This window comes from Diadema antillarum, unplaced genomic scaffold (genome assembly GCF_040938485.1).
Source record: "Diadema antillarum isolate AM-2024a unplaced genomic scaffold, OU_Dant_1.0 scf00000031, whole genome shotgun sequence".
Classification (NCBI taxonomy): Eukaryota; Metazoa; Echinodermata; class Echinoidea; order Diadematoida; family Diadematidae; genus Diadema; species Diadema antillarum.
In genome coordinates, this window is record NW_027270920.1 from 1,260,001 (window position 1) to 1,287,167 (window position 27,167).

General features: G+C 36.5%; 1 protein-coding gene and 1 long non-coding RNA gene across 2 annotated transcripts in view; both read left to right on the forward strand.

Annotated features, from left to right (window-relative positions):
• Nucleotides 1–4,405: 4,405 nt before the first annotated feature.
• LOC139741330 (uncharacterized) lies at nt 4,406–8,905 on the forward strand. The gene is made up of 4 exons (XR_011711613.1): nt 4,406–4,462; nt 5,154–5,299; nt 5,755–5,820; nt 8,614–8,905. It is a non-coding gene; the product is annotated as an uncharacterized lncRNA (long non-coding RNA).
• A 10,182-nt stretch (nt 8,906–19,087) lies between these two features.
• Nucleotides 19,088–27,167, forward strand: part of LOC139741688 (uncharacterized) — a 100,028-nt gene continuing 91,948 nt past the window's right edge. Inside the window, exon 1 of the mRNA XM_071652272.1 lies at nt 19,088–19,187. Within this exon, the coding sequence (XP_071508373.1) occupies nt 19,088–19,187 (100 nt within the window). The remainder of the gene's footprint in view (nt 19,188–27,167) is intronic.

The following is a 27,167-nucleotide window of genomic DNA, read 5'->3' on the forward strand; positions in this document are numbered from 1 at the left end:
TGGTTTGTTATATTTCAATAACTTTTTTTTGTTTCCAGCTGATTTAATGTGAAATATATCAAATTGATTAAAAAAAAGAAAATGATGCAATCTGTTTTTGCATTTAAACTCTACATATGGAGATCAAATGAGGGGATGATGTTATGGGTTTACAAGTCTTCAAATGACTAAAGTCTTCACTAGAATGTCTTTGCTGCTTGACATACCGATCAAAAAATAGATAAAGAGCATGCAATCTCTATCAGTGTTTATTATACTTTTAGGCGTATATAACTTCGTAATGTTGAATTAAGTGGGGAAAAGGGCCGATTTTTCTAAAATGTTATATTCACGATATTCATAATATCTTTTTGCACAAACCAAAGGGAGATGAGTTACTTGATGACATGATTACTAGAGTGTATTTGCATACAATGTAAAAATCATATCTAATGGTTGCGACCAATGCCTGAATTTGATAAAAACACGAATAAATTACAACTCCATAACTTCTTAACCTGATTTTGAAGACCGTCGTATAAGTCTGCTATTCTGTTTTTACTCTTTGCATTGAAATCTGCCTTTATGGTGTGGCATTGCATTTTAAATGATTTTGCTGTTTTGTACATCTGCACTTTTTCCCGTTGCTTATTTCAGTCTATTTCATGAAATATTTAAAGAGAATCATATAAAATCATAGACTAACAACTATCTCTAATAATTTTCTTCCCGAAGATCTGAAGTGAAAGTAATTGACTTTAAAGGAGACCTCAGGATGATTTTCAGACTTTTGCATTTGAACTGCTATAAATTAGATATACTGAGTACAGTGTTTCAGAATTTATAGTGAATGGGAAGACGAATAAGAATGTTTTCAAAATTTACAACAAATGGCAATGAACAAGTATGATGACATAGTACCCTCACAACAAGGATGCATGAGTTGGGTCTCAAGAAAGCAAAACAAAAGAAGAAGGCATGCATAGATTCTACACAGGTGAACCTGTTAAGCATGCAGTATTGTAATGACATTGCACTGCTACATTTTTGAAATATGTGAGGCTCCTTTGTCATCAACATTGTTCAGTGTAATAGGTTTAAGATTTTTCAGAGCATTGGTTTCTCTGCTCAAAGACCACAATGAATTCTACAAATCTATACATGGCGCTGTTGATTTATTTACTACATGATGTAGAATTATGAAAATCCCTGGAAAGCCCCTTTAAGTTAATTATAACCCCGGCCTTTACATGACATTCTTGGGAACATTTTAGGGGAGTTTGACTTCTAATCCTGGTCGTGATGTTGTGATAAACATTTCAGAGAGATGACAGTAATTAAAAATTACAAGGCGTCATCATCAGCCATCTCATTCGAAATTATCAATTTGACCATGATTCAATGCGATAGCCACGTGATCAGCAGATGTGTGCTCGGCGGGTCAGAAACTGAGGCGCCAGCAGAGCGGGAAATTATTTTCGCTTTGACCTTCTATGTAGACCAGACTCGCTTGATCGATGGACGAGTCGCAATTAAGTTTTGATCAAAATGAATGCGGAACCGCTATGAAGAAAAGCAGTTTGAAGACGATGCATGTAAAGGAATGACGAAAGATGTAATGCTGTGCACCGAAAGCAATCCAACTTCTATTTTTTTTTTTTTTTGGAGAAATGTTTGTACCTGACTGACACGTCACAATAAATAACACTTCTTAGACACTGCTCTTTCGTGAATAAGATTTGTTTAATCATGTTAATGATCTTAGTTTGAAATATCGAAAGGCTCCATACTGTACTCGGATTATTCAAAACAAAGAGTTATTTTCAGGGATCATATCTCTTAAACAAGAAGAAGGAAAGTGCAATTGCATTTTATGCATTTACAGATATACAAATGTACGTCTAATCATCTACATGATTTCATTTTACTAGTAATATCCGTGTTGAAATTAGATTCGATTGGTACTCAGCACTAGCACGTCAGTATCAATTACAAACAGAGAAAACACACACGCAATTCATTTTGTCTTCATTACTTAAGTTGTTACGCCACATTCATTGTTCCATCAGGAAGATGTATTGTCTGAAATTGGCAAAGCATCATATCTCAAACAGACATATGAGTTTTATCTCTCTATTGGCCGCGTCATACAAGAGCGTATCGAGCCAACAAATGCCCAACAAATTCAAAACTTTGAAGATACTTTCGCATCCGTTGCTAATACTAAATTTATTGAACTTCGTATAAATGTTTGACTTTCTTTGTATTAATTGCCTATTGGTGATATTGCTGCGCAATATTCATCAAAACCTTAGTGAGCCCTGGATTTACACCACCTATCATCCTATTGTAATTCGACGTGGTTGAAGATGAACGGGTTGAGTAGGTGGTTACTAACAGTTATGGCTTTTATAGACCTATTTGGTTGTAAAACCCTGCATATAAATTATGGTAGTTGTGACTCTGGGTTTCCAAAAGAAAGAAGAAAATATAAATGGATTATGCAACGAGTCACGTGCACTAAGTCAATGCGTAAATCAACTATTATCAAAGGCATATAGAAGCCCCCCCCCCTCCCCTCAGTATGGCTGAAATAGACATTAAACTTGAAAAAACAGCACCGAAAATCAAACAGGTCCATAATTTTATTGTAATTGTAAACATGGTAAATACTAATGCAGTTATCATCTCTTTAAATAAATGCGCAAGAATTAAAGCATTCTAGTTATAGTATACAGCAACGGTAATAGAAATAGTGAGTGGTCAAGAGTGCAATGGGATAAAGGCTTCTTCTTAAAAATCTATAAATCAATCAGTCAACAACATTTATTGGCGCTTTTACATCTTCCAGCTAGAATATTGCACAGCAAAAACATGACATTTAATTAATGACGTTAAATGTTGATACTACTTTATGTACGTGCAGCACATCATCCCCTTAATAACTTCATACTCATTATTAAACAGAGAAGTGCAAATGAAATCCCTGATACTGTTATTTTTTTTTTCCTTGTAGAAGTTTCTCAATAGTATATACTCTGAATCACGCGTTTTATCGAAAAATCTGCAATATTGTATCAAAATGAAGTTAATTCGGTCCTGGCCGATCTGCCCGTCCCATTGGTTGGCGACCGTAGCAGCACACCAGGCGTGCTTAGTGACGCGAATCTTGCTCAAGGGATCTCGCTTTGGCTGTAACCACGCGTGTCACGTCTGACTACGAGAAAAAGTTATTTTTAAGCAATCGCTGCTGTAGAAACAGGATTCCTTTACACCGACGTTCACATCTAAAAATCTATTCAGTGTAACAGTCCATGCAAATCAATTTTAAGATCGTTTTGAGACAACGAAATAGACCAGTTTGATAAAAATGTTTTCAAATTTTATGCATAACTTTGTAACAAAAGTCGTTTCTGACAATAAACAAAAATGCTCGAGATTGCCCGACATTGCGACAACTAATGCAAACAGGATCCCTAGTATGTACAAAAGTATGAAGTAGGTTGGCAATAGGTCATTGGAGAAAAAAAAAATGCATATATATTTTAAGCGTATGTCACAAGCCTATTGTCAAATTTTTATCTTGCCATTGCAACACAAGAGAAAATAAGATTATAGATCACCTGAAATTTGTTCCCGGACGTGTGTAAATGAACATGAACAGTAGATAACCTTTACGTATTGTCATAGTAGTATTTCATCCCAATGGGCAATGTGGTATACATGATCCCTGAAAACTCTCATTCTTCATCGTACACAAATCTTTATTTCAAAAAAGTGAATATAATACTTTGTGAAACTGACTAACTATCTCTTTCTTGACTTCCGATTTGAAAATGACACCAGTTAATATTATCACTGTCAGCGATATGAGCTTGAGATGATTGATCTCAGAGAAGAAACAGAAGGAGAGGAGGAGGAAGAAAAAGAGGACGAAACCGATGGAAGAGGATAAGAAGGACAAGATCAGGTCGATGGAGATGTTGGTGAAGATGTTGTCCAATAAATCTTACCAACAAGTAGCGCGAAAGTGTGAAACTCTTTTAATGTTATTGGGAGCACTAGTCTGTGACGCGTTTGAGTGGCGCAAAACGGCGTAAAATGCTGACGATAAAGGCAGCGCATGCCACAACAGTTTAATTACGTCACTTGTTCACAGTGGCCAAAAATGTCATGAGACGTGAACCATACTTGAATGCTCCTGTACCTGGGGGTAACTCCAACAGCTTTGACCCTGCGGGACAGCTGCCACCAACTTGTTCGCGATCCATTTAACCCAAAGACTGTCAGAGAAGCATCCTTCTCCAAGACTTTGTACTCCTCGCTATCCATTCTGGGAGACGGTGACGTGATGGTGGTTAATCGCCGAATCGCTTTGTTGCTTCGTGCTAGCTCACGATGTGTATAAATACAAGTCAGAAGCGCTGATAGAAACATTATCTCCTGTTCTCATCGATTCAGAAACTTCCACTCCTCGTGCAAGGTAAGACTGAGGACATCCAATTCTTTAATCTTTCTTGAATAGGGATTATTACTATTTTTGACGGTTGCAAAACTTATATGTCTTTTCATTTTAATTTGTGTCTCAATTTTCAATCTGTTCTTAATCCTCACGATAAGACTTATTTGCTTTTATTTTTCTCTCATTAATTTTCTACCTTTAATTTCTTTATCAGTTACTTTTGTTGCCTTCTTACCACTCTTTCTGTTTATATGTCTGTTTCCTTTTTTCTTATCCTCTTGACAAAATTCTCATTGCGCTAGGCCAACTGCCTTGTTTTATGGCTGCGGTAAATTTGAGATCGACTTGCGGGAATGCGGTGGGGGGGGGGGGGGGGTAGGAGAAGCTTGTGTCATGCCCACTTGATAAGTGCAACAAGACTTATAATCTTTAATGTCTCTGAAAATCTGAAGATTCTACAAAGGGCTTTTTATAGTTGTGCTTTCCAAACTGTCATCTTGTTTTGATAAGACGTATATAGAGAGAAATTCATTATTTCCTTTAAGTGAGAAAAAAGCGCTTTCATGGAAGGGACCTACCTATTTGATTTTATCAGTTGGAGCAGGACAGTTAAATTCTGTTGTTTGTGTGTTTATCTGACGTAACGATACGAATTTAATAGTAGCTCTGCTTTCAGTAGGCCTAACTTCATCGGTTATCGAAATTCCTACAGAACCAAATCAACCATGGGCAAGGCTCTGTTCCTCGTTCTCGCCGCCGTCCTCATCGTTGCCGTCGTCGCCGACTTCGACTTCGAAGACGACGAGACTGATCTCTTCGAGTTCGAGAAGAGAGGATCGATGATGAACAAGTACAGATGTAAGTCTAGTCGAGGATGTATTCTGCTCTTTCATCATAAGTCCTCAAGCTAATCTTATCGACATTGTAGTTGTAATTGCTTTGATTTTCATTGTATTATCATTTAATTCAATTGCTAGGACAAAACCTTGCATACATTTCTTATATATATATTCACGTAAACATAATCGTATATTCATGTAGGCCTCCTTCCATTTTCTTACTAATAAGTGGGCCACGGCAAACTTGTTTCCCACACTTACGCATCAACATAACCATCGAGATTCTAAGTTAAGCCATACTTAGACTCGTAAGCCCATGCAATTATGAAGAATTGTTTTGATATTTAATTTTCTAATAATTCGTAATTGTTTTCCCTGATGACTCTCTCTTTTATGACGTCACAGTAGAGATGGGATTAAAGGTAATGATGAAATATAACCTTGTTTCTCTGACCTCTAACCTTATCTCTACAGTCTGCAAGCAGGATGGAAACAACTGCTGGTGCAACAAGAGGACAAGGAAGGTCGTCTTCTGTAATGGTGAGTAACTTAAAGATAATAAAAAGTTTTGGTACCTCAAAAGCTTCCCTGAATTTCCTTGTCTTGGTTTGTGTTTCAGGTTAAAGTACGTTGTCTGTGAGAATTACTCGCCCCAAAGCGCTCTCATGTCTTAGTAATCATGCAATAATGGTTTCGTACCAGAGCCGACGCTGTCCAGCGTCGATAAATATTGTACGAAACCACTGACTGCGACCAGCAGCGTGCAGCCCATTGTACGCATAGCTAACTGCGACCAGCAGCCCCATACGCATAGCGTAATGGGGCTTCGCATTGTAGCATTCAGGATCATGACAGAATTAGTATCACGGGTAAATGTCAACTTAAAATCCAAACATTTCTTCGATTTGAAGACTTACCAATTAAGTTGAAGTATTGAAAACAGGCTTCGAACAACGTTTGGTTCTGCCAATAGTCCCTTTCTGTTCGAATTGATGACTGAATGTGACTCGGTCGAGAGGACCTTGGGAGAGCTACATACACTGGATACCATGGCCAGCGCATGCGCACACAAACATCTTATCCGTTCATGGATTTGAAATTTGTGTGCATGTGATGTGTTCGCATGCACTGGCTGTAGTATTCAGTGTACTGTATGTAGCTCTCCTAAGGTCCTGTCGACCGAGTCACATTCAGTCATCAATTCGAACAGAAAGGGACTATAGGCAGAACCAAACGTTGCCCGAAGCCTGTTTTCAATACTTCAAGTTAATTGGTAAGTCTTCAAATTGAAGAATTTATGGGATTTTAAGTTGACATTTACCCTGCGATACTAAATCTGTCATGATCCTGAATGCTACAATGCGAAGCCCGATTACGCTATGCGTATGGTACTGCTGGTCGCTATGCGTATGGGGCTGCTGATCGCAGTTAATTGCATGATTACTAAGACATGATAGCACTTTGGGGCGAGTAAGTCTCGCAGTGTTAGTTATATGAAAGGTACTTTAACCTGAAACACAAACTAAGACAAGGAAATTCAAGGACACTTTTGAGGTACCAGAACTTTTTTACTATCTTTAAAGCACTTCCATGGAACCTCGTTATAACGAGCTGTTTGGGGTTAACTGATATCTATTCGTTATATCGGGTACCTCGCTACATAAGGGGTAAAGACAACAACTTTATAAGGAATGTGACCTGCCATATACCTTGCAATAGCAGATATCTCGCCATATCCAACATCATTGTAACGAGTTTCCAATGTATGTATAGGCCCTACTCTTAGTTTGTGCGCTATGATGAAGAATGTTCCGATATGAAATGCTCATCTTCAACAATGATTTCAAGGATAAATTGGGGATCCAGTACAAAGGATACTATACTGATGTTTAGCTTTCATCTGTATATGAATTTGAATAGAAAAATTGTGATTTGTGAAATCTTGACTTTGGGTCATTTCCTAAATTCATGCTCAAAGGCACCAACATATCAAAGTTATTTCTGAAACTGAAACGGATGTTCTTGAAACGTATTGTTCGATCACCTTCATCAAGAGAATATATATATCAACTTTCATTTTCTACCTAAATTCAGTGCTGAAGTCATTAACGTGTAGGAAGCTTACACTCTTTTTCGGCTTTTAATGACAAAGTTTGGAGATCGAGATAACATTAACAATGTATATAGGTCATTCTAATACACAAGATAAGAGTAGAGGTATATTTCTTTAACGGTCATAAAAATATAACAAAAAGGACCAGAATTCGTCAAACAAGAACTACTTTATTAGCTTCCACCGGTGATGACCTAAATCCATAGAGTTTGGAAAGGCAGGACAGGCAAAACAACGATTCAATGATTCACAAGTTTTGACTTTCCATGATAGCAACAATTTCTTGGCATATTCTCCCTGTACGAAAAAAAAAATAGTGTCTGAAAGTACAATTAACACACTGTCTTCGTCTTTGATTTTTAAGAAGAAAGTGATGAGGCAATAACATCCTCACAAGATATGTGGTCGCTGTTAATTTCACTTCGGAAGTTATTTTAGAGGTCTCACCTCAATGAAATCTTATGAATTGTGTAATTTCAATCTTTTCTAAGTATAAAGGGAAGTTCCATTTTGATATCACGTTGTTTTGTGTGACAAAAGAAAATCAGTGAAGCGCATCAATTATTTTTGTTCAAAAAAAAAATCAGACACACACAGAAAAAGTTATAAGTTAAGAGATTGTGAAAAATTGGCAACTCTGTGTGTTCTAGCCGTTCAGCAGTTCTCAATTCGTTTTACACACACAACTTCCACTAATTTTTTATTTACTCAAATATTTGGGCACAACCCTCACTTATCCGCTGAAGACGACATGCAAAAATGTATTGATCTCATGATATACGAAAAACAGGTCTGATGAATATTTTTCTGAATTGATTTTCTAAGTGAACTACAGTAGTAACTTGTGATTCATACGTGCTGTCTATCTTTGTTTTTATATCAATGTATGTTTTAAAAACAAACAAGCAAACAAACAATACATGTGGTTGTCGCTGTGATGAATTCTTTTACTTTTTGAAAGATAAAAAAGAAACTCAACTATAGTTGTTATAGTTACAGTTTCATTACGGCGAGTTCTGTAATTCTTAAGCATAACCATAAGACGCCATAATTGTGTCCTATGAGGAACAAAGAAAAATCAATTTCATAGATTCAAATTTGCGAGATAGCTGCAGGTGAATTGTAGGCCTAATCTTATGTATTCCTAACAATCATTGCTTGGCGACTCGTAGTCAATAATGTCATAATTTCTTGTCTTTTGTTTCCCTTTCTGTCGCCAGGAGGTAATGTTTAGAGGGCCGCTGTGATCGCGCTCCTCCTCCTTCGCGCATTCGTCGGAATCGACGTCGACCCTGAACACCTCAACAACAGACCAAGAATCCCCAATCTTATACAGACCAAATCAAGCAGACTCCATATAATCTCTATTTTTGTATGAAACACACCACCGAATACAACGTAACAAGGCCCCTTTAACTCATCGTGTGATATGTAGCTGAATCACTCACCTGAATTATACATGTATTCATAATCCCTCTCTTGAAAAATAAAACCCTAAGTTCCCGCCCTAAACGAATCTGTGATTACTCTTTTCATTGGAATTTGTGCGAATGTGCTGTGTGGCGAAGAATCGGAGGGAGCGAAACAATGGTGATATGGTTCTATCAATTCAAAGGTATAATACTATGACATTGTTTGTGGTGATTCTTTGTATTGACGGGTTTGTATCGTCTGGTCAACCCAGTCTTAATTTCATTTTATTTCATTTTATCAATTTCTAACAAAAGAAAAATATACACAGTCATAAACACTACATGATTGGCTGAATACAAAGCATTTCAGATGTTTACAATCACGTGAACTGTTATATGGTAACGTAACGTAATTAAGTAATTAACGTTTTATTGATGTGTCAGTACATAGACTGCTGGAAATGGAGAGTACTGCTAAACAATAGAGATAAGTAATACGGCGGAAGATAGGCATTTAGGCCTACACGAGATAAAATGAACAGAGAATGAGAGAACGAGAGAACGAGAAAGAGATATAAGGAAGAGCGGGAGGGGGTGGGGTTGAGAAGAGAGATGGAAAGTTAAATATATACAGCGTTATTAAATGTAATATAAGGAGAATGAGACCGGAGAGTAAAAGGGGGAATGGAGTGACACGGTTAAAAAGAGAGAATTGCATGACCACGCCTATAGGGGGCGTTAGTAGGCACGTAATATAGGAGTTTATGACAAACATAAATCAACGACATAAAGTATGTTCCATCTCATCTGCTAAGCCTGAGCGCAGGCAGATTTGTTCACATGTGACTGCTTGTGCATTGCCTTCCCAATCCCCAACACCCCCCCCCCCCCCCCGCGAAACACGCATACGCACATACTAACAAAACAGAAAATGGATGTACCACCTACCAATCCATACCAACAAGGCATACCAACAAACATACGGCAAGCAGGTTCAACAGACAGACAGACAGAAGCACACACAGACACACACACACACTTTTTCATGTTTTATGATATTCTTTATTTGAATTTCATTCGATATCAGGCCATTGTTAACACACACACACTCACACACACACACACATACACACAGGCACACACACACACACACACACACACACACACACACACACACACACACATACACACACAAAGTCTTGGTTAACCAGTCAGCAAATAAAACCTGATCCACAGCTTTCTCTCGTAGTAGCCTATCATTATTTACAGTTAGCAACTGTCATTAATAACAATTATATCATAATAATTTCCATCAGATATACGGATTCCTCAAACTACCCAAAACATGCCAAAATGAAAGAAAAACAGCACGTACGTCTCTGCAGGAGTTATAATAATCTATGTCGACGAAATGTTAATAGGTTTAGCCTATATGACTTAGCATTCACACACCAACACCTGAATATCTGAAGACACTATTCATCTGCTGATAATGGCGCTTTCATTGTAATCTTGAACGATAACCACCACAACAGCAAAATTTGTTGTTTGGCATATTTTCGTTTGTTTGCTTCATACTATCAACATATATATATATATATATATATATATATATATATATATATATATAGTAATCAAAATATGAAAGTTCTGCGTCGGTGTGTAGTAAATAGATATCAAGTGTAAAAACAGTCGTATAAACACCGCAGGAGCCAAAAATTGGACTGACGTTTCGGTCATAGACCTTTATCAAAGTAAATCTGAACATAAAGAATTTGATGCATGAAACGTAGTTTCTTAGTATCTATATCTATCTATCTCTCTCTCTCTCTCTATCTATATATATGTATATGTATATATATATATATATATATATATATATATATACAATATGTACACATATAGCAATAATAATGTCACAATAGAGGAATGCATATGTGTGTGTCTGTTAAGCTGTAGATATACTTTGTGCAAAAATTAAAAAAAGGCAGAATCTGCAGAGGTTCTTTTTTGATGTCTTGTGGTTTGGGTAAGAGATTGCTACCCCCACCCCCCTTCTCTCTCTCTCTCTCTCTCTCTCTCTCTCTCTCTCTCTCTTTCTCTTGTTCTTTTCATTTGTTTTAGATAATTGGTTAGATAAGAATATCTGTCTTTCCCGTCAGTGGCGTTCAGAGTTTCTGGAGTTTGATATCTAACAGGTTTTTAGATTGTTTTACGACGTATATACATTTATAATATCTCAATCAAAGAATCGTTCTGTTACATGGTTTTGAGAGTTTGACAGTTTAATGGGTTCTGCATCAGCTTATCCTGCAACGAAAAGGCAGCTTGCTTTATGACGTTCGTTTACGTATTTCCGAGAAACAGAGAAACAGCAACATCTCTCAAGGAGAGACAAAAACATCTGAAATCTGCGATAATAATCCATTCTTTGCCATTCTAATTTAATACAGATATATTAATGTAAATATAAATGTATACACATACACACACTGCACTGGACAGGTTGGTGGTCAATAGCATCTTAGTATGAATGTATCTCTTGGATTGATACCATATTTAACTTGTGCATAGTCAGGCAAACGTGTTATGTTGAAAACCTCATGATAACAATACTCGATATAGTGAAGGATAAAATGCCAGTGGAAAAATAAGAAGCTTCATTATAATTATAATGTTACGAAAGATAAACAGACACACCATAAAGTGGCGCGGTACCATAAACACACATGAAGAAATAAAACCATAAAGACATTCAGATACGTTCTGCTGGAATAAATTTTCCGATGGTGTTAAGTATATGAAAGAAGAAAATGCATCCATAACGTGAAGATTGAAAGATCTAAGGTATAATTGGCTTTGATTGCAGTTTGACCTTTTTCTCAGAAGAAAACGCATTTCCAAGAAGGACAAATTAGTATTGTTGGATAGTGTCACAGCATATGTCACAATGTCCATTCGTGCACCAGTTCTTTCTTTCTGGTTGGGATGATTTGGACAAAATCTTTATGATGTATCTTCATTAGCACCAGCATTGTCGCTTTTGTCTGGAACTCGTCACCATTTGGTCCACGGTGCAGTGCATCTCATATAAACTTTGGGCACGCTTCAAGACTTTTCCCTCGCATCACTTTCTCTCTAGTATTCGTTCAGGGACAATGAACTTTTCGCCCCACCCCTTTCATCTCATGCATGTCCACTCATTTTGCCCTCGATACGCACCACAAGCACCTGTGGTTCCAGAAATATTTTTCATCCATATACTATCACTCTATTCACTCCTTGCAGTAACAAGAAAATGTGGCAGGGGTCAAGACACAGAAATCACCATCGTTCCGGTAGATCGAATCCAAAGTGAGATTGGAATACTTAAATCACCTGACGTATCCCCGAGATATTCTTCAAGTTTGTCATGGTATATCTCAGGTCAATCCCTCGTCCTTACAGGCAGACAAAGGTGGTACGACGGATACGTCACATCAGTCCTCTAAATATGCAACTAATCTCCGTGACCCGATACAAGATTGATTTCTCATAATCCATCTGACCATGCATGGCGAGATGAAACTCTCTAGAGCAAAAACTAGAGCTGAAATTGGGGAGCGGGAAACGGGCGAATTCCCCAAAGAAAGTTGGACACCATCCGAAAGAATAAACTAGTCATGGTTGAGATGGCGAAGTGACAGGAATATAATATCTTTGACTGACAACTTTAATGAAAAAATGGAGAAGTTCCGTTGACATTGAAATCCGTTCCCTTGCATGCTGAATTTTGAAATGCCCATAGACTTACTGCGCATGCCACCAGGTTCCCGTATAAAACGGTTAAAGAGGAGAAGCGCTTCCATGTTTCCTATAAATGGGGATATCTCACCATGGAACACTAAGTGTTGGCGTCTACCACTTGGATAGCGAGCTTGTTCATTTGTTTTCCCTCCATCAAAACCTTCGTCTTCAGGTAAGGAGTCTACTCTTACTTTGCCAATTCTCTAGTCCATTTGTTTATTGGTTGCATTGATTCTTTGTTGTAATATCGAAATACCGAATTTTTAGTTTCTGATAATGAAAGAGATTGCTGGTATGATATTGGGTTCTTGGGCCCCCTCATGGGCTGTATGACTCATTGACCTCTTTTTCGGTATCGAAAGTATAACTCTGAGTGTTTGTTTAGTGGGATGACCCCACTTATTTGCAGAAGATGAATTTTATTAACAGAATGCACCCGGAATCGGGTGTAATTGCGCCTTGTAATTTGTAATGCGCCTTTGATCTAGTAACCTATTCTGAGGCGCAGAGGGACATAATTATAAAAAGAATAACATTGTAGTCATAGTTGTACACTGATAAGAAGGTTGAAAAAGAAGAAAGAGATAGATAGAATTATACACCCGATGAGCAATTCGTTGAAAATTCAATCAAAACAAGATGCGAACATATGTGACTTCAGAAGCTTTTTAAATGTTTCAATGGTCTCTGCTGATCGGATCCTCAGTGGAAGAGCGTTCCAGAGAGATGGGGCTGCAGAAACAAAGGCTTTTTCTCCGAGAGTCGAGAGTGTTCTTTTAACTGTTAATTGTTTACTATTACATGAACGGAGATTTCTGCCAGGGACGTATTCTGAAACAAGGTTTTGCAAATATTTTGGAGCTGAAGAATGTACTGCTTTCCGTGAATGAAGAAGAATTTTAAACTCTCTATTTATTTTATATGTCTCATATATATCTAAATTATATGTATAAACAACTACGTTTTCCTTTTGCTTTTGTTCGGATTTTCTGTTGACATTATCTATACAAATATTCTAATCATTGTTTTCAGTGCGAGATTATCAGCTGTATATTTGATAATAATAAATATAATTCATTATTGCGTATCGCTCAACTGGAATTTTTATATTCAAATACATGTAATTATACTGTTGTATTTATTAGGTTCTCTATCAAAACTACCTCATTAGCAAAATGCGTGGAAGATTGATAAATTATCTTCACCGCTCACGTTCAATCCTTTGATAATAACAATTCATACTAATCATCCATATGATAAAGGGTAGGAGTACAGTACTTTTGTTTCGTTGCACAAAAGTAAGTGGAAGTTTATGCATTGATATGACTGTGTGTGGTCTTGACGCCAGAACTCCGGGATGGCTTCGAAAACGATCCTGCTTCTTCTTGGCGTCATCGCCTTCGTGGCTGTTGCCCGCGCCTTGGAGTTGGACGCCGACGAGGGCGACGATGATTTCGACCTGGAGATGATCAAGAGAGATCCAGAGTTGATGGATTTCCTGCTGGCCGAGAAAAGAGGAAGGAACATGAAGAAATACAAAAGTAAGATATTCTCCTTCGTAAAACGTCCGCGTTCATTATACTCATATCAATTCCTAAATATGTCACTATTTCATTTCGTCGATCCGTGTCTATCAAGTGCGTTTCGATACATGCCATCCACTTGACACACATTCATGTATATAATAGTTGTTGTTCCGTGCTGTAAATATATATGAGGATGTTTCTTGTCGGAAATAACGCTGGTTTCGTAGGTTGCATGCTTTAAAAAGAGCAAGCAGTGCATTAGGGGTTCCAAACCTGTATAGTGCGTTGCCAAATTAAGGACTCGTGCTTTTAAAAATAATACTAATAAATCCTTAGTTTGATGAAGGAGTAAGCGACCCTAAATGTTGAGCACCCTTGCAGATGTGTCAGTACGTACACTGTAGTTTCTTGTCCAGTTGACCCGTACCAGTTATGATCCTCTTTATTGTCCAAGAAAGCTATCTCACTATGGGTAGAAACACTGCTGTTTGCCCCCCCCCCCCCCCCTTTCCCGTCTGTCTGTCTCCCTCTCTGCCTACTGGTAAAATGATTATTAGAGCGATCATCGCCTTCATCACTGCAGGTTTTACAGTCTGACGGGGGGGAGGGGGGGGAATTAGTGCTGTTCTCCGTTGGACCATTATACATTCATCTCAGACGAGTGTAGGCCCTATACGTACTTCACTTCACTCCCAAATTCAGTCAGTACATGGTAGTTGTTTAATTTCTGCAATATTGAACACGCTGTCATTAGTTGTTGCTGTTGTTTTGCTTTGCTTTGCTTTGTTTTGTTTTTCAAGAATCAAGATATTCATTGGCTGGAATCCGTCTTATTCAATCGTACATTGTCATTGCTCGTTTATCGTTGCTCAGTAGACCCCTCCCCCTTCTCTTTCCCTACACAAATATACACATCAATGTCTTTAAAACCATTGCATGATCCATTTCTCCTCTCATTTTAGATACAGTCATGATCACGTACTACCAAAAATGAATAAATGAATGAATATAAAAATAAATAAATAAAAATGAATAAATAGATAAATAAATAAATAAGGAAGGAAAGAAACTACCAGCCAATATCATGAATAACTCATGTATAGTTGACAGCCAGTTTCAATGATCAAAGTTACATGTAATACTGACACACACTACATGTACTATCTGTTCTGCTTATTTCCAGCGTGCACAAGATATAACCAGCAGTGTCTGTGCGGCAGAAGGTCTGGCAAAGTCTACACGTGTTTGGGTAAGTGGAGCAGAGTCTAGAGAAGTGTATATGTGACAGTGCACCTCAAAACGAACATAAAGTCGCACACACTGATTTTGCGTGAGAACTGAAAATAAGTGAAATGGGTCAACCTAGCCGAACTTAACTTTTTCATATTTTCTGAAAGAGCGGGTCTTCTTTTACATTATGCTAAAATTTGGTATCGTAAAACGGGCAGAAAAGTGTTTTTTTTTTTAGCAGTTTATGTCGATCATTATTGGTAGAATAGTGTGATTAGGTGTGTCTTTAGAATTCCTTTTTCATTTCTGAAAAACCTTGTCCACACTCTTCACTTTCAACTCTAATAACTTTTGAAAAGATAGTGCTACTGCTTTGAAAGTTGGCATTAATTATGGACAGAATGTGTTAATGGGAAATGCTTAATTTCACTTTAATCTGATAATCCCTTCATTGTTGTTACTCTGGTGGTTTACTTCCTGTTTTTTTGTCCCATTCATCGCACAGCCAGCACGGTTTGGTAAAGATTAAGCGCTTGAATAGACACTGTACTTCAGAGCCTCTTTTCTCAGTTCACACTTTTCCTGAGTTTGTGCTTTCTTTGCAATATTTAGATAGGTTAGTAGAGTCCATTTGATTTGAGTCATACATCATTTTAAAGCTTAAAGTCTGCTCTTTCAGAATATGGTCTTAACTAAAAATTCATGTCTGGCGACTTTTTGTTTGTTTTGAGGTGCAGGGTCACATATAGCGTGATATACTGACATACCATGTGTGTATTGACCTGTGTATACATTGCATTTATTCTATATACATCGTATTCTATCTTTTATTTACGTATTCATTCAATCTTATACATAATTATGCTTAAAATTACATACTTCTACTTGTATAAGACACAAATTTGCTGCATAACGGACAAAATCATATGAATAAACATATAAATATATACGTATATATAATCGAAAATATATAAATATATATATATATATATACAGTGTGTATATATATACAGTGTATATATATATATATATATATATATATATATATATATATGTATATATATATACATCGTATGTACGCATAATTCCGCGATGTTCCAGCTAAATTCTTGCCAGAAACCTTCCTTTGGAATCCCGATCGCTTACCTCACAAATGTATACAGTTATCAGTCGCTGTATATGGATGTTTCGAATGTGTGCGTATTTGGGTTCATACATGTTAACAGTGCATCTTCGCACAGAAACACAAGTATTTTCTTATTTTTTTTGTATCATCATGATGTGTATATTGCATTTGGCCTTTTTTTCTTTTTCTTTTTTCTTTGTTTACAGGAGCGAATCCAGATATCGGAGTCTAACGCCTACACTGCTTGGTTTGATATATCGATATATCACGGACTTATGGAAATTTCACGATGTATTCGATGGACTAAGACTTTCTACGTTTGTCTACTGAAATACGGTGTATCTCTTACACATAAAAAAGTGAATAATGAATTAATCACACACGCGTCTCCCATTACACCTTAGAGAAATTCACACTCACAATGAAATTTTAAGAAATTGTTCCTTTGGAAAGTATCCAATGAATATCGCAGGATTAACGTCGGACTTTCCAAACAGACTCTAGCTTGGTGTAAGATAAACAAAGTTTCAAAACAGGAGGGCTATACTTCTGTCGTTCCGGAACCTAATGATAAACCATTTTTATAGAGCGCAAATTACATTCAAGTCTCTAAACGCTTAACAACGGTAACATTTAATGCAGTCAAACTTTGTGCGCAGTCTAAGGCTTTGTTGTTCAAACAACAACGACAAACTCCACCTGTGTATTTGGCGACATAAGCCCCACTATTACCGTGGAATGTTGCTTCATTGTGAGTACCCGTACACGCAGAATACATTAAACTATTTCTTGACATTCTAGAATAATATAGCATGTGGCTAACATCGTTTGAATCTGTTCGGAGTGACTCGTTGAGTTGTGCGCCATATTCTCTTGTTATAAATGTGAGCAGAGACAAAGAATAAACACATGACTATACACATAAACTATACACGCTATTAAGAGAAAGGATGGGTATTACCCTGCTGTGAAAAGTGTACTATGTGTGGATGTTTTCTGAGAGAATGAGATTGAGAGTAGAGACAGGGCAAGGCGGGATTAGATAAACCCCAACGCCAAGGAATTTGGACAATGTGTACAACACTAAGGATTTGTGTGTGTGTGTGTGTGTGCGTGTTTGTCTGTATCTGTGTGTGTGTCTGTGTGTGTCTGTGTGTGTATGCGTGTGTGTATGCGTGTGTGTATGTGTGCGTGTGCGTGTAGTTGTTTGAACACACAATGTGTGTAGGGGTGGGAAGGGGCGGGAAGGGAAGGATAGGTAATCATGTATGAGCTGGAGGAGTTTTTATGTTTTAGAGATAAGGGTAGTTCATACTATAGATGGAGGGAATAAGGGTATTTAGGTTAGCTACTGAGAAATGTTTTTGGAATGAGTTTTATTTTAATAGGTAAAATATACCTCCATTTTTTCTCCTTCGGTAATTGCTGTAATATCGCCATTTTTGTTAAAGTAAAACATGAAAATGTATAATGATTTAAGTAATTTGTAATGAAATTATTCTTAAATGTTTGTACAATATTAAGAATGTGAATTGATGTTTCTTGTGTTATTTGATAGGGAAGGGAATAAATATTATTTGAAAAAAATCTCTCTCAGTCGCAAATAATACCCAGGTACTAGGAGTAGCAAAAAAAAAAAAAAAACGAAACAAAACAAAACTTTTCCCACTTTTGATCTATCAGAATGCTGATAACACTTATATTAATACGAGGAAGAGCTGCATAGTGTACAATTTTGCTGTTGAAGGTAATTTAAAAATGAAGGCATAAACAAGCCTCACTGTATTCAAGATTTACTTCTGAGTAAGGTTTCAGATTTTACTCTACTTTCAATTCTCTGAACAAAACTTGAACTTTGCGCAGGAGTAAATTGTTGTGTATGGGAGTGTGTGGTTAACATCAAGTATTCATGTGCCTTGGAGCAACAAACCACAAGCCTAGTCAGCGGAGCTCTGAAAAGGACCTGGTGGTATTCATGGTTTTCATGTCTATTTTTCAGGGTCATTGTAAGCTCCACATTCACATACACATCATTGGTTCCTGTGTGAAGTTTCAATTTTGTACAGAGGGCTATAGAATTTGACCAAAATCTGGAACCAAATGCTTTTATATTCAAATAACCCCCAACTGAATTGTACTCTATTCAGCCATTATATCAACGACAGTGTATTCTGATATAGTTTTCGACATATTAAGGATCAAAAGTGGGATATGAGGAATATGAGGACGTGTCTACGCCATTGAATACAAGCGTCATTGTATTCTCAGGCAGTCAAGCTGTTTAATGAAGTCATCGGGGATGTCCCGAAGTATAAGGAACTACAGGACGCTTGGTTGTTTACTAGCCAATGAGATGCAGGGCTATGAAACTCCCATGGGCGCACGGGTAAACCAACCATGAACATGAATGCAACGAGCACTACGTGGGCTCAACAACACTTGACTTTGCTCAAAAAGAATGCGATTTTTAAGTTATAGGTCTAGACCTTGGTCAAGGTAAAAAGGAAATATGTTCACAGAAGCGGAAATTGCGCATTTATGGTAGATGTAACTTCACAGCCGAGATGCCACATGACTATTCATTAAAAAAAATTAGAGTGGATATATAATAATCATGGCTTCGATATATGGAGACAGGCCGTATGTCTTTCGTCTGTGGAGACTATTGGAGTATCTTGCTGTTTATGCCACGTTGTGTCCAATTCGTGTTGCAAGTAAGTACTCGGAGTACACTGCAATCATGCATGGAAGATAAAAGCTATACTGAGCTTAGTTGTGTGCCTTTTATGTTTTGACCTTCCTTGTATGATCGAATGGTCCATTAATTGCAAGACTTCATGTAAGTTGCATTATCCACTATTGATTTGTTCAGTAAAATCAAAGTTCTTGAAAGTAAATGCATTTTAATAGGATGATGAAGCTATTGACGAATTCCGTGTTATATGTTATACAAAAGTTAAATTCAGAGTCTTGGTTGGACTATGGCTTTAGAAGAGGAAGCAGGGGAAAACTAATTGTAGACCTACAGAGTATGAGCAGCTTGGTGATCCCTGACACAAGTGGTAGGTTTCATAGAGTTTGAGAGGCTGGAGATCATACAAAGAAAGGGGCTTATTGGTGTAATACCTTGACTGTTATGAACAAGATACAAGCTTGATGTGTTGTATCAATTAAATAGTGTATATACTACGATCAGGATAAAGACCATTTCCTTTGATGTATTAACAACATGTGTGTGTGATAAATGATCAAGATACTGTGCTACAGATGTTTAATTTGTACCCGGTATATCATACCTAGTACAAAATTATTTCATTCATTCATTCATTCATTCATTCATTCGTTCATTCATTCATTCATTCATTCATTCATTTATCTATTTATTTATCATATTCATATATGATGTCATACTGTGATCAAGATAGAGGATTATTATAGCGTATCAACTACACGTACAAATTGTATACGTACATACTGCCTATGTACTATGAGTACACTGTACGATAGTGATCAAGACACTGTACAAACGGATGCTTAATTTTGTATATCAACTACACATACATACACCGCGGTCAAGATAGAGGCTTAATTTGGTGTATCAGGTACATGTACTATGACCTAGTGATCAAGATAGATGGAGGTTTGATTAGTTTGTGTATATCGCTATCAACCACATTTGCTTTGTATACAGTAATCAAGATCAGAGGCTTAATAGTCGTAGCGTATCATTAATTGTGACCGTGCACCTCAAAACGAACATAAAGTCGCACACACTGATTTTGCGTGAGTACTGAAAATAAGTGAAATGGGTCAACCTAGCCGAACTTGACTTTTTCATATTTTCTGAAAGAGCGGGTCTTCTTTTACATTATACTAAAATTTGGTATCATAAAACGGGCAGGAAAGTGTGTTTTTTAAGCAGTTTATCTCGAACATTTTTGGCAGAATAGTGTGATTAGGTGCGTCTTTCGAATCCCTTTTTCATTTCTGTAAAACCTTGTCCACACTCTTCACTTTCAACTCTAATAACTTTTGAAAGGATAGTGCTACTGCTTTAAAAGTTGGCATTAATTATGGACAGAATGTGTTAATGAGGCATGCTTAATTTCAGTCTAATCTGATAATCCCTTCATTGTTGTTACTCTAGTGGTTTACTTCCTGTTTTTTGTCCCATTCATCGCACAGCCAGCACGGTTTGGTAAAGATTAAGCGCTTGAATAGACACTGTACTTCAGAGCCTTTTTTCTCAGTTCATACTTTTCCTGAGTTAGTGCTTTCTTTCCAATATTTAGATAGGTTAGGAGAGTCCATTTGATTTGAGTTATACATCATTTTAAAGCTTGAAGTCTGGTCTTTCAGAATATGGTCTTAACTAAAAACTCATATCTGGCGACTTTTTGTTTGTTTTGAGGTGCACTGTCACAATTGGTGTATAACTCTTTGATCCGATCAAATTATGACAAATTTACTGAGAGAATTACGTTATGCCAACACATCATTTATGTTCATTTACACCAATGCAGAGTGTTTATCTTTAAACATGAAACATGAAAACTTGTATAGAAGAATCTTTTTTTTTAGTTCCTCAACTACTCTGATCTAAAGGCTTTACAATAATGTGGTGTTATAGCTCAAAACCCTGATAATTTTATGCAAACAGAAAGTCATTATACTCTTACTAACACATCATGATTGTTCATGTACATTAATATCTGAGATGTAAATATGTATTTTATATACAAAATAAGAAGATAAGGCCCCAATCGTTTGTCCGGACATTAAGCCTGTTGACCGCGATAATTATTAAACACTGTACCTTCATGCAATGCAACATGCAATAACATTAAGCTGATTGATTTCTTTACAAACTTCCTTGAACTATCATGGTTGCTCGATGTTCTCAAGTGTCCCACCTATATGTACTCCAATAATCACAGCAATTAGGGCAGGCTGGGAAAGCAAAAAATAATGAATAAATACGTACATGTAAATTAATAAATAAATGGATTAATAAATTAAAAAAAAATAAATGATTAAATAAAATCAAGTATTAACATGCTAATTTCTTTACAACAGGCATTTTCGATAGACACCTGCCAAAGTATATCGTGACTCGTCTTCGAAAGGTTAGAATAGGTGTCCCATACTGGGTAACTATAGTTAGCAATCTACAGCCTGGACTTCCATGAGTGAACATCGTAACTGCAACTTGTGTTATAGATGTTAGCTGATTTGATTTGTTTTGAAGAAGCTATTTTCTTTGGAGATTAATTGGTACAATCAGAAAGGGCCTATCTAAACGATAATGAACTGCACGCAACAACAAGAAGTAACACTTCCCTTCAACTTGCATAACTTCTGAATGAATAGGTTTAGAGCAAAATAATTCGGCAAGAACATTCCTACATTCTGTGAGTATATTCATTGTCTTTAATCTGTGTGAAAAGAGTGGGATCTATTAAGTTATAAGTGGACGAGGATATATTAAGATGGTCACTTTTCAAAGTCACAAAAATCATTTTTGAGTCTGTGAAACATTCTGTATCTGGTGAAAGTTCTAGGTAATGCTATTTCATCAGCCATTATAACACCCACTTATGACATAAACAGCATATTTTAATTGCATTTCCTGCTTCCTCGTTAAGCTGAGTGCTCACTCAACCACAACAGAACTCTCGCTTATGTCCACATTACATCTATTGTAGCAATTCCATCTGATGCAATTTTCCCCCTAAAGAATTGATCGTACAATTTAAGGAAGATGAATATAACAATTTTCCCTTAAAATGAGTTCACTTAATCGGAAAAAATGTCAGGATAAGTCTGAGTTGGGTTAAAAGATGGTTAGAAAACAATACCAAAGACGAACAGCAGAAACAGAATGTTTCAGAGGGCCCACAAAATGATCTCAAAGCTTGTGACTTTGAAAATGTAACTATGCATCACAAAACCAACAGAAAGTCATATGCTCTGATTTTATATGACTCAAGGGAAAACGGTCCAACCTAGTCAGTCTTGAGGGTTTTCTTTTTGTCTTTTCTGGAAGAGCACCTCTTCTGCGTTATTCTAAAGTTCGGATCAGAAAACGACTGGGAAATTGAGCTTTTAACAGTTTTGAGAACCCCTTTTTTGAATAGATGGTGTGACTAGGTAGAGTTTATAGGACCCTTTCAATTTTTTACATACCCTGTAGTACACACTGTTCACTTCAAACTACGATAATTGTAGAAAGGCTGATGCCACCGCTTTGAAAGATCTCATTTGTCATGAATAAAATGTAGTATATAATACAGCATGCTCGATTTCCGCGTAATTCTATAATCCTTTCATTGCTGTTACTATGGCGTTTTACAGCCTGTTACTTTCTTTTTGGTCCCATTCATCGAACAGAGCACAGCTTGGTTTAAGATTAGGCCCTAAATGCTTTAAATAGACCCTATACTTTAGAGTCTCTTTTATCAGTGTATAGTTTCGAAGAGTTTGTGCTTCTTTCCAATATTGTTGTGGGTTAAGAGAGTCAATTTGAATTGAATTATACATCATTTAAAAGTCTGATCTTTCAGAATCTGCCTTTAAATGAAAATCAATGTCTGGCCAGTTTTTGTTGGTTTGTGATACAGGCCGGTCACAGTTTGTCTTTAATGTTTTCTCACTCATGCATGACTAAGCTGATGATTCTGATTATCAAACAGAAGCAATGAATGAACAAACGCCCTTCATTGCCAAGTTATTTTGCTCAAAACATTTTTGTTAAAAAGGTTATGCCTTGACAGGTGTATTTGACACTATGGAAATCACCCCTCTGCGCTCAGAAAGTGTGACAAATTCATTATTCATATATTATACCAACTAAAAGTGTGATTGTCTGGTCTACATACACTCAAGTATATAAAAAAAAAAATGCCTACAAAAAATACATGTACACGGATGCGCGCCCCTATATTAATGGGTACAGGATCAATACACACATTTATTTCATCTAAAGGTACCTGGCACAATTAAGTTTCATTCAAAGTTTTTCCTTCTTTTTTCATACAAAATCACAAGTTTCGTAGAGCTCTCACAACATTGCATCTGACTATTCCAAAGGTTCATGAGGACAACAGTGACAAATTAGCAGATTTCTAACAAGGACTGGGGGTGGGGAGGGGAAGGGGGATTGGTTATAACGTATTACTCTTAACTTGTAAAAATGTCATTGCGGCCTGCATTAGCTGGAATCATAGGCTATACACTGCTACATACATTTCTATGTTTGCAGTCATAAATGCAACTATTCAGTTCAATTTACTTCAGAATAAAATATAATTGAATGGAACTGAATTGTAAATTGAGCCATTATTTAGTAACACATAATTTAAGAACATCTCTGTATTTAAGATGTATTTAAATAAGGCAATTCTTAATTTCATTGCATAGCAATCGTATGGAGGCATATAGTGATAGAACTTGTGAGTCATTCACACAGAGAAATTACGGTTCTAATTTGCACCCTAGAGGGTGCATATCGTTGTAACACCAGCGGCTCCATTTAGGGTTCTATTTTTTGGGGTGCTTATTTAGCACCCTAAATTTAACACCATATATGGTGCATATTTGCACCCCTCCATTGGGTTCCCTTTCTGCACCCAATAGGGTTCATATCGTTGTAACACCAGCGGCTCCATTTAGGGTTCTATTTTTGGGGGTGCTCATTTAGCACCCTATATTAAACACCATATCTGGTGCATATTTGCACCCCTCCATTGGGTTCCCTTTCTGCACCCCATAGGGTGAACAAAAATTCAGGTGCAAATTTGCACCCTTTCTGGTTCATATCGTTGTAACACCAGCGGCTCCATTTAGGGGTCTATTTTGGGGGGTTCTTATTTAGCACCCTATATTCAACACCCTATAAGGTGCAAATATGGACCTCTATACAGGGTTCCCCTTCTGCACCTCATACCTGCACCCATTATGGTTCATATTGTTATCGTTGTAATTTTGCACCCTATGGGGTGATAAAGTCACCGCAATATAGGATGCAATACAATTTGCACACGTCTCTATATAGGGTTACCTTTCTGCACCCCATATGGTGAAAATTATAACCTTTTTTTTTTTAAACCAAAATAATTATATACTGGATGCCTTCACTGACTTCACAAACAATTACCTAAGGTAACACTCCAGACATGACGCAAAATAGCATGCATAGATTTACACACAGTTTCTCAGTCAATTAAATCCACAATCTTTCGAAAACTGAAGTCAGAGACTTAAATTCTACAACAAATAGAACATAAACATGATGAATACAGTGCATACTTACATATAACATTTTAATATATGTCTCATGGAAGAGGGACAAGTTAACAGCAATTTTCTTTTTCATGGTTTACTTTAAAGTGAACATCAAATATACATTGTATTTCTACAAATTCTAATACGAGATGCATATTTTGTCATAAAAAGGGCAATGTAAATCAAAAATGTATGAAATTTCGTCAGTACATTGAATAAAAAAAAAAAATCGTTCTTTCCATCAAATGATTACTTTTTCTTCTTTTAAAGGAAGTTATCACATTGACAAAAAACACTAATTATATTTATTTAAAAAAATCCCTGAAGCTTGTGCAGAGTAATAGTAAACTATGTGACAAATATCTTTCACATTGTCCTTCTACTTCTAGAATGGATCATAGATATGTACCTTGAATTTACCGGTACATCTTACGGTAATCAAAAGCACCTTTATGACGCTCTTAGACATTAACAGCGATATGTCAACTCTGATTTCTCGTACACAAGTTATTGCCAAAACAATGAAGGGTATGGCAAAGTTCTGTCATATATATTTGAAACTCACTACTTGTACTGACATATTCCATCCAATTCCAAGCTTGAGAGCTTGCGAATGTGCCCCATTATACAATTAGTATACTTCACATTTTGTTTTTCATATACAATTACACCAATGATAAGAAAGGTGAAAAAAAGAATCAAAAATGAAGAATGAACATCTAAATTTGGCTACTTTTTTATGCACACAGCTAAAGATATGTCCCAGTTATAAATCTTGGGCAGAATAGCACATCTGAAAACACTTTTCATTGCATCAAATTAACATTAACAATTCCACAGAAAATGTTACCTCAGAAAGGGAAAGTAAGGTTAACCAATCAGTGGTATGACAAACTGGACATAAAGAGGAAGGAATATGTCTTGTGAGACAAGTTTAAAAACAATTTTTTTGATACATTGTTTTTTTTTTTCAAGCGATGGAAACAAGAAGCACATTGTACTCAGTAGACCATAAATATAATTACACAATGTATGCAGTTTAGCCCCAACATTCAAAATATTGTAAAGAGCAGTCGATTTTTCACATTCATAAAGCAGGTATTGGTATTGGCACCATCACGAGCATAATGATCAGAAGCAAAATATATTATTATTACTATTATCATCATTATTATTACTATCATTATTATTATTATTATTACTATTACCATCAATATTTTACAGAGATTTATGATCATGCATGAGAAATACCTCAAGTGTTGATGTTACAGTCTCACAACTCTTCCAATCATTTTAACACTTAATTTTCACCAAACCTTACACAAATATATCAGCACTTTATACAACCTACTTAAAGAAAGCTTAAAATTATAATCAGAGTTAGAGGGCAAGTCCACCTTCATATAGACCTACATGTGGATTGAGTGAATGCGCAGCAATAAGCCAGTCCGGAGTTAGCTCATGTGCACATAGGTACAACTGACCTTTCATTTTTCTCAGTTGGTGAGGCACTTCAATCAATTCAAAGTGACATAATGCAGCAGCTTGCCCACCATAGCCATTTATGGAACTCATATTCAAACAAAGAATGAACCTAACCAGTGTAGATGAAGTGACCAGTATGGTTCGTCAATCAACACTTAGGGAATCATCCATTTTATTAAGTGCTGTTTTGAATATGTTAACAAACTTTTTTTGCGTGTTAACATTGCCAAATACCAGGCTTGCTGTCAAGTGGATGTACTGGCAGGCACCATTTATAAGGATTCCATGAATAATCCTAGCATTACAGATGCTTATCTCAGTGAAATTAAAAAGCCAACCTGTCTCTCGGTACAAATAACCTTTTTCTGCACATGCTCAAACTGGTACCCCAAACTGGCTTATACTATTAGAACACATCAGAAAAAAATTGAAAAGCGGACATTCAGTTCAAAAGTTAATAATCTTTAAATCATTTGTGCAGTCGCAGCAGAGTGAGAAGAGTTTATGATGTCACATGCATAGAACAATTCAAGGAAAACCTAAAAAGAATTTCAATTTTTTTTCTTTTAGGAAAAACATGCACATTTCCTTGACAAGTCACTGACGTATGTAAGGAATTGATAATAGTTTCTGCCTTCTTAAAGAGTGAAGTCCAGTGTTCTTTTATATGCAAAAAAAAGTAGATATGATATGTTGAGCTTTCTCAGGTTTTGGAACAAACTCTATTTTTCAATCCTTATATACATAAAGGGTTTGTGAGAAAATCATGCTTTTGTCAAGTGTCACAAAGCTACTCCACTTATGGCATTGCATTGCCAGAGATTGCCCAAAATTGATATACATTGTGTGGCTGTCTACTACAAAAAACAGCAGGCGACTTATTTTTTGTTTTTTGTTCCCTACTTAAACAATCAATTCAAAGTGTG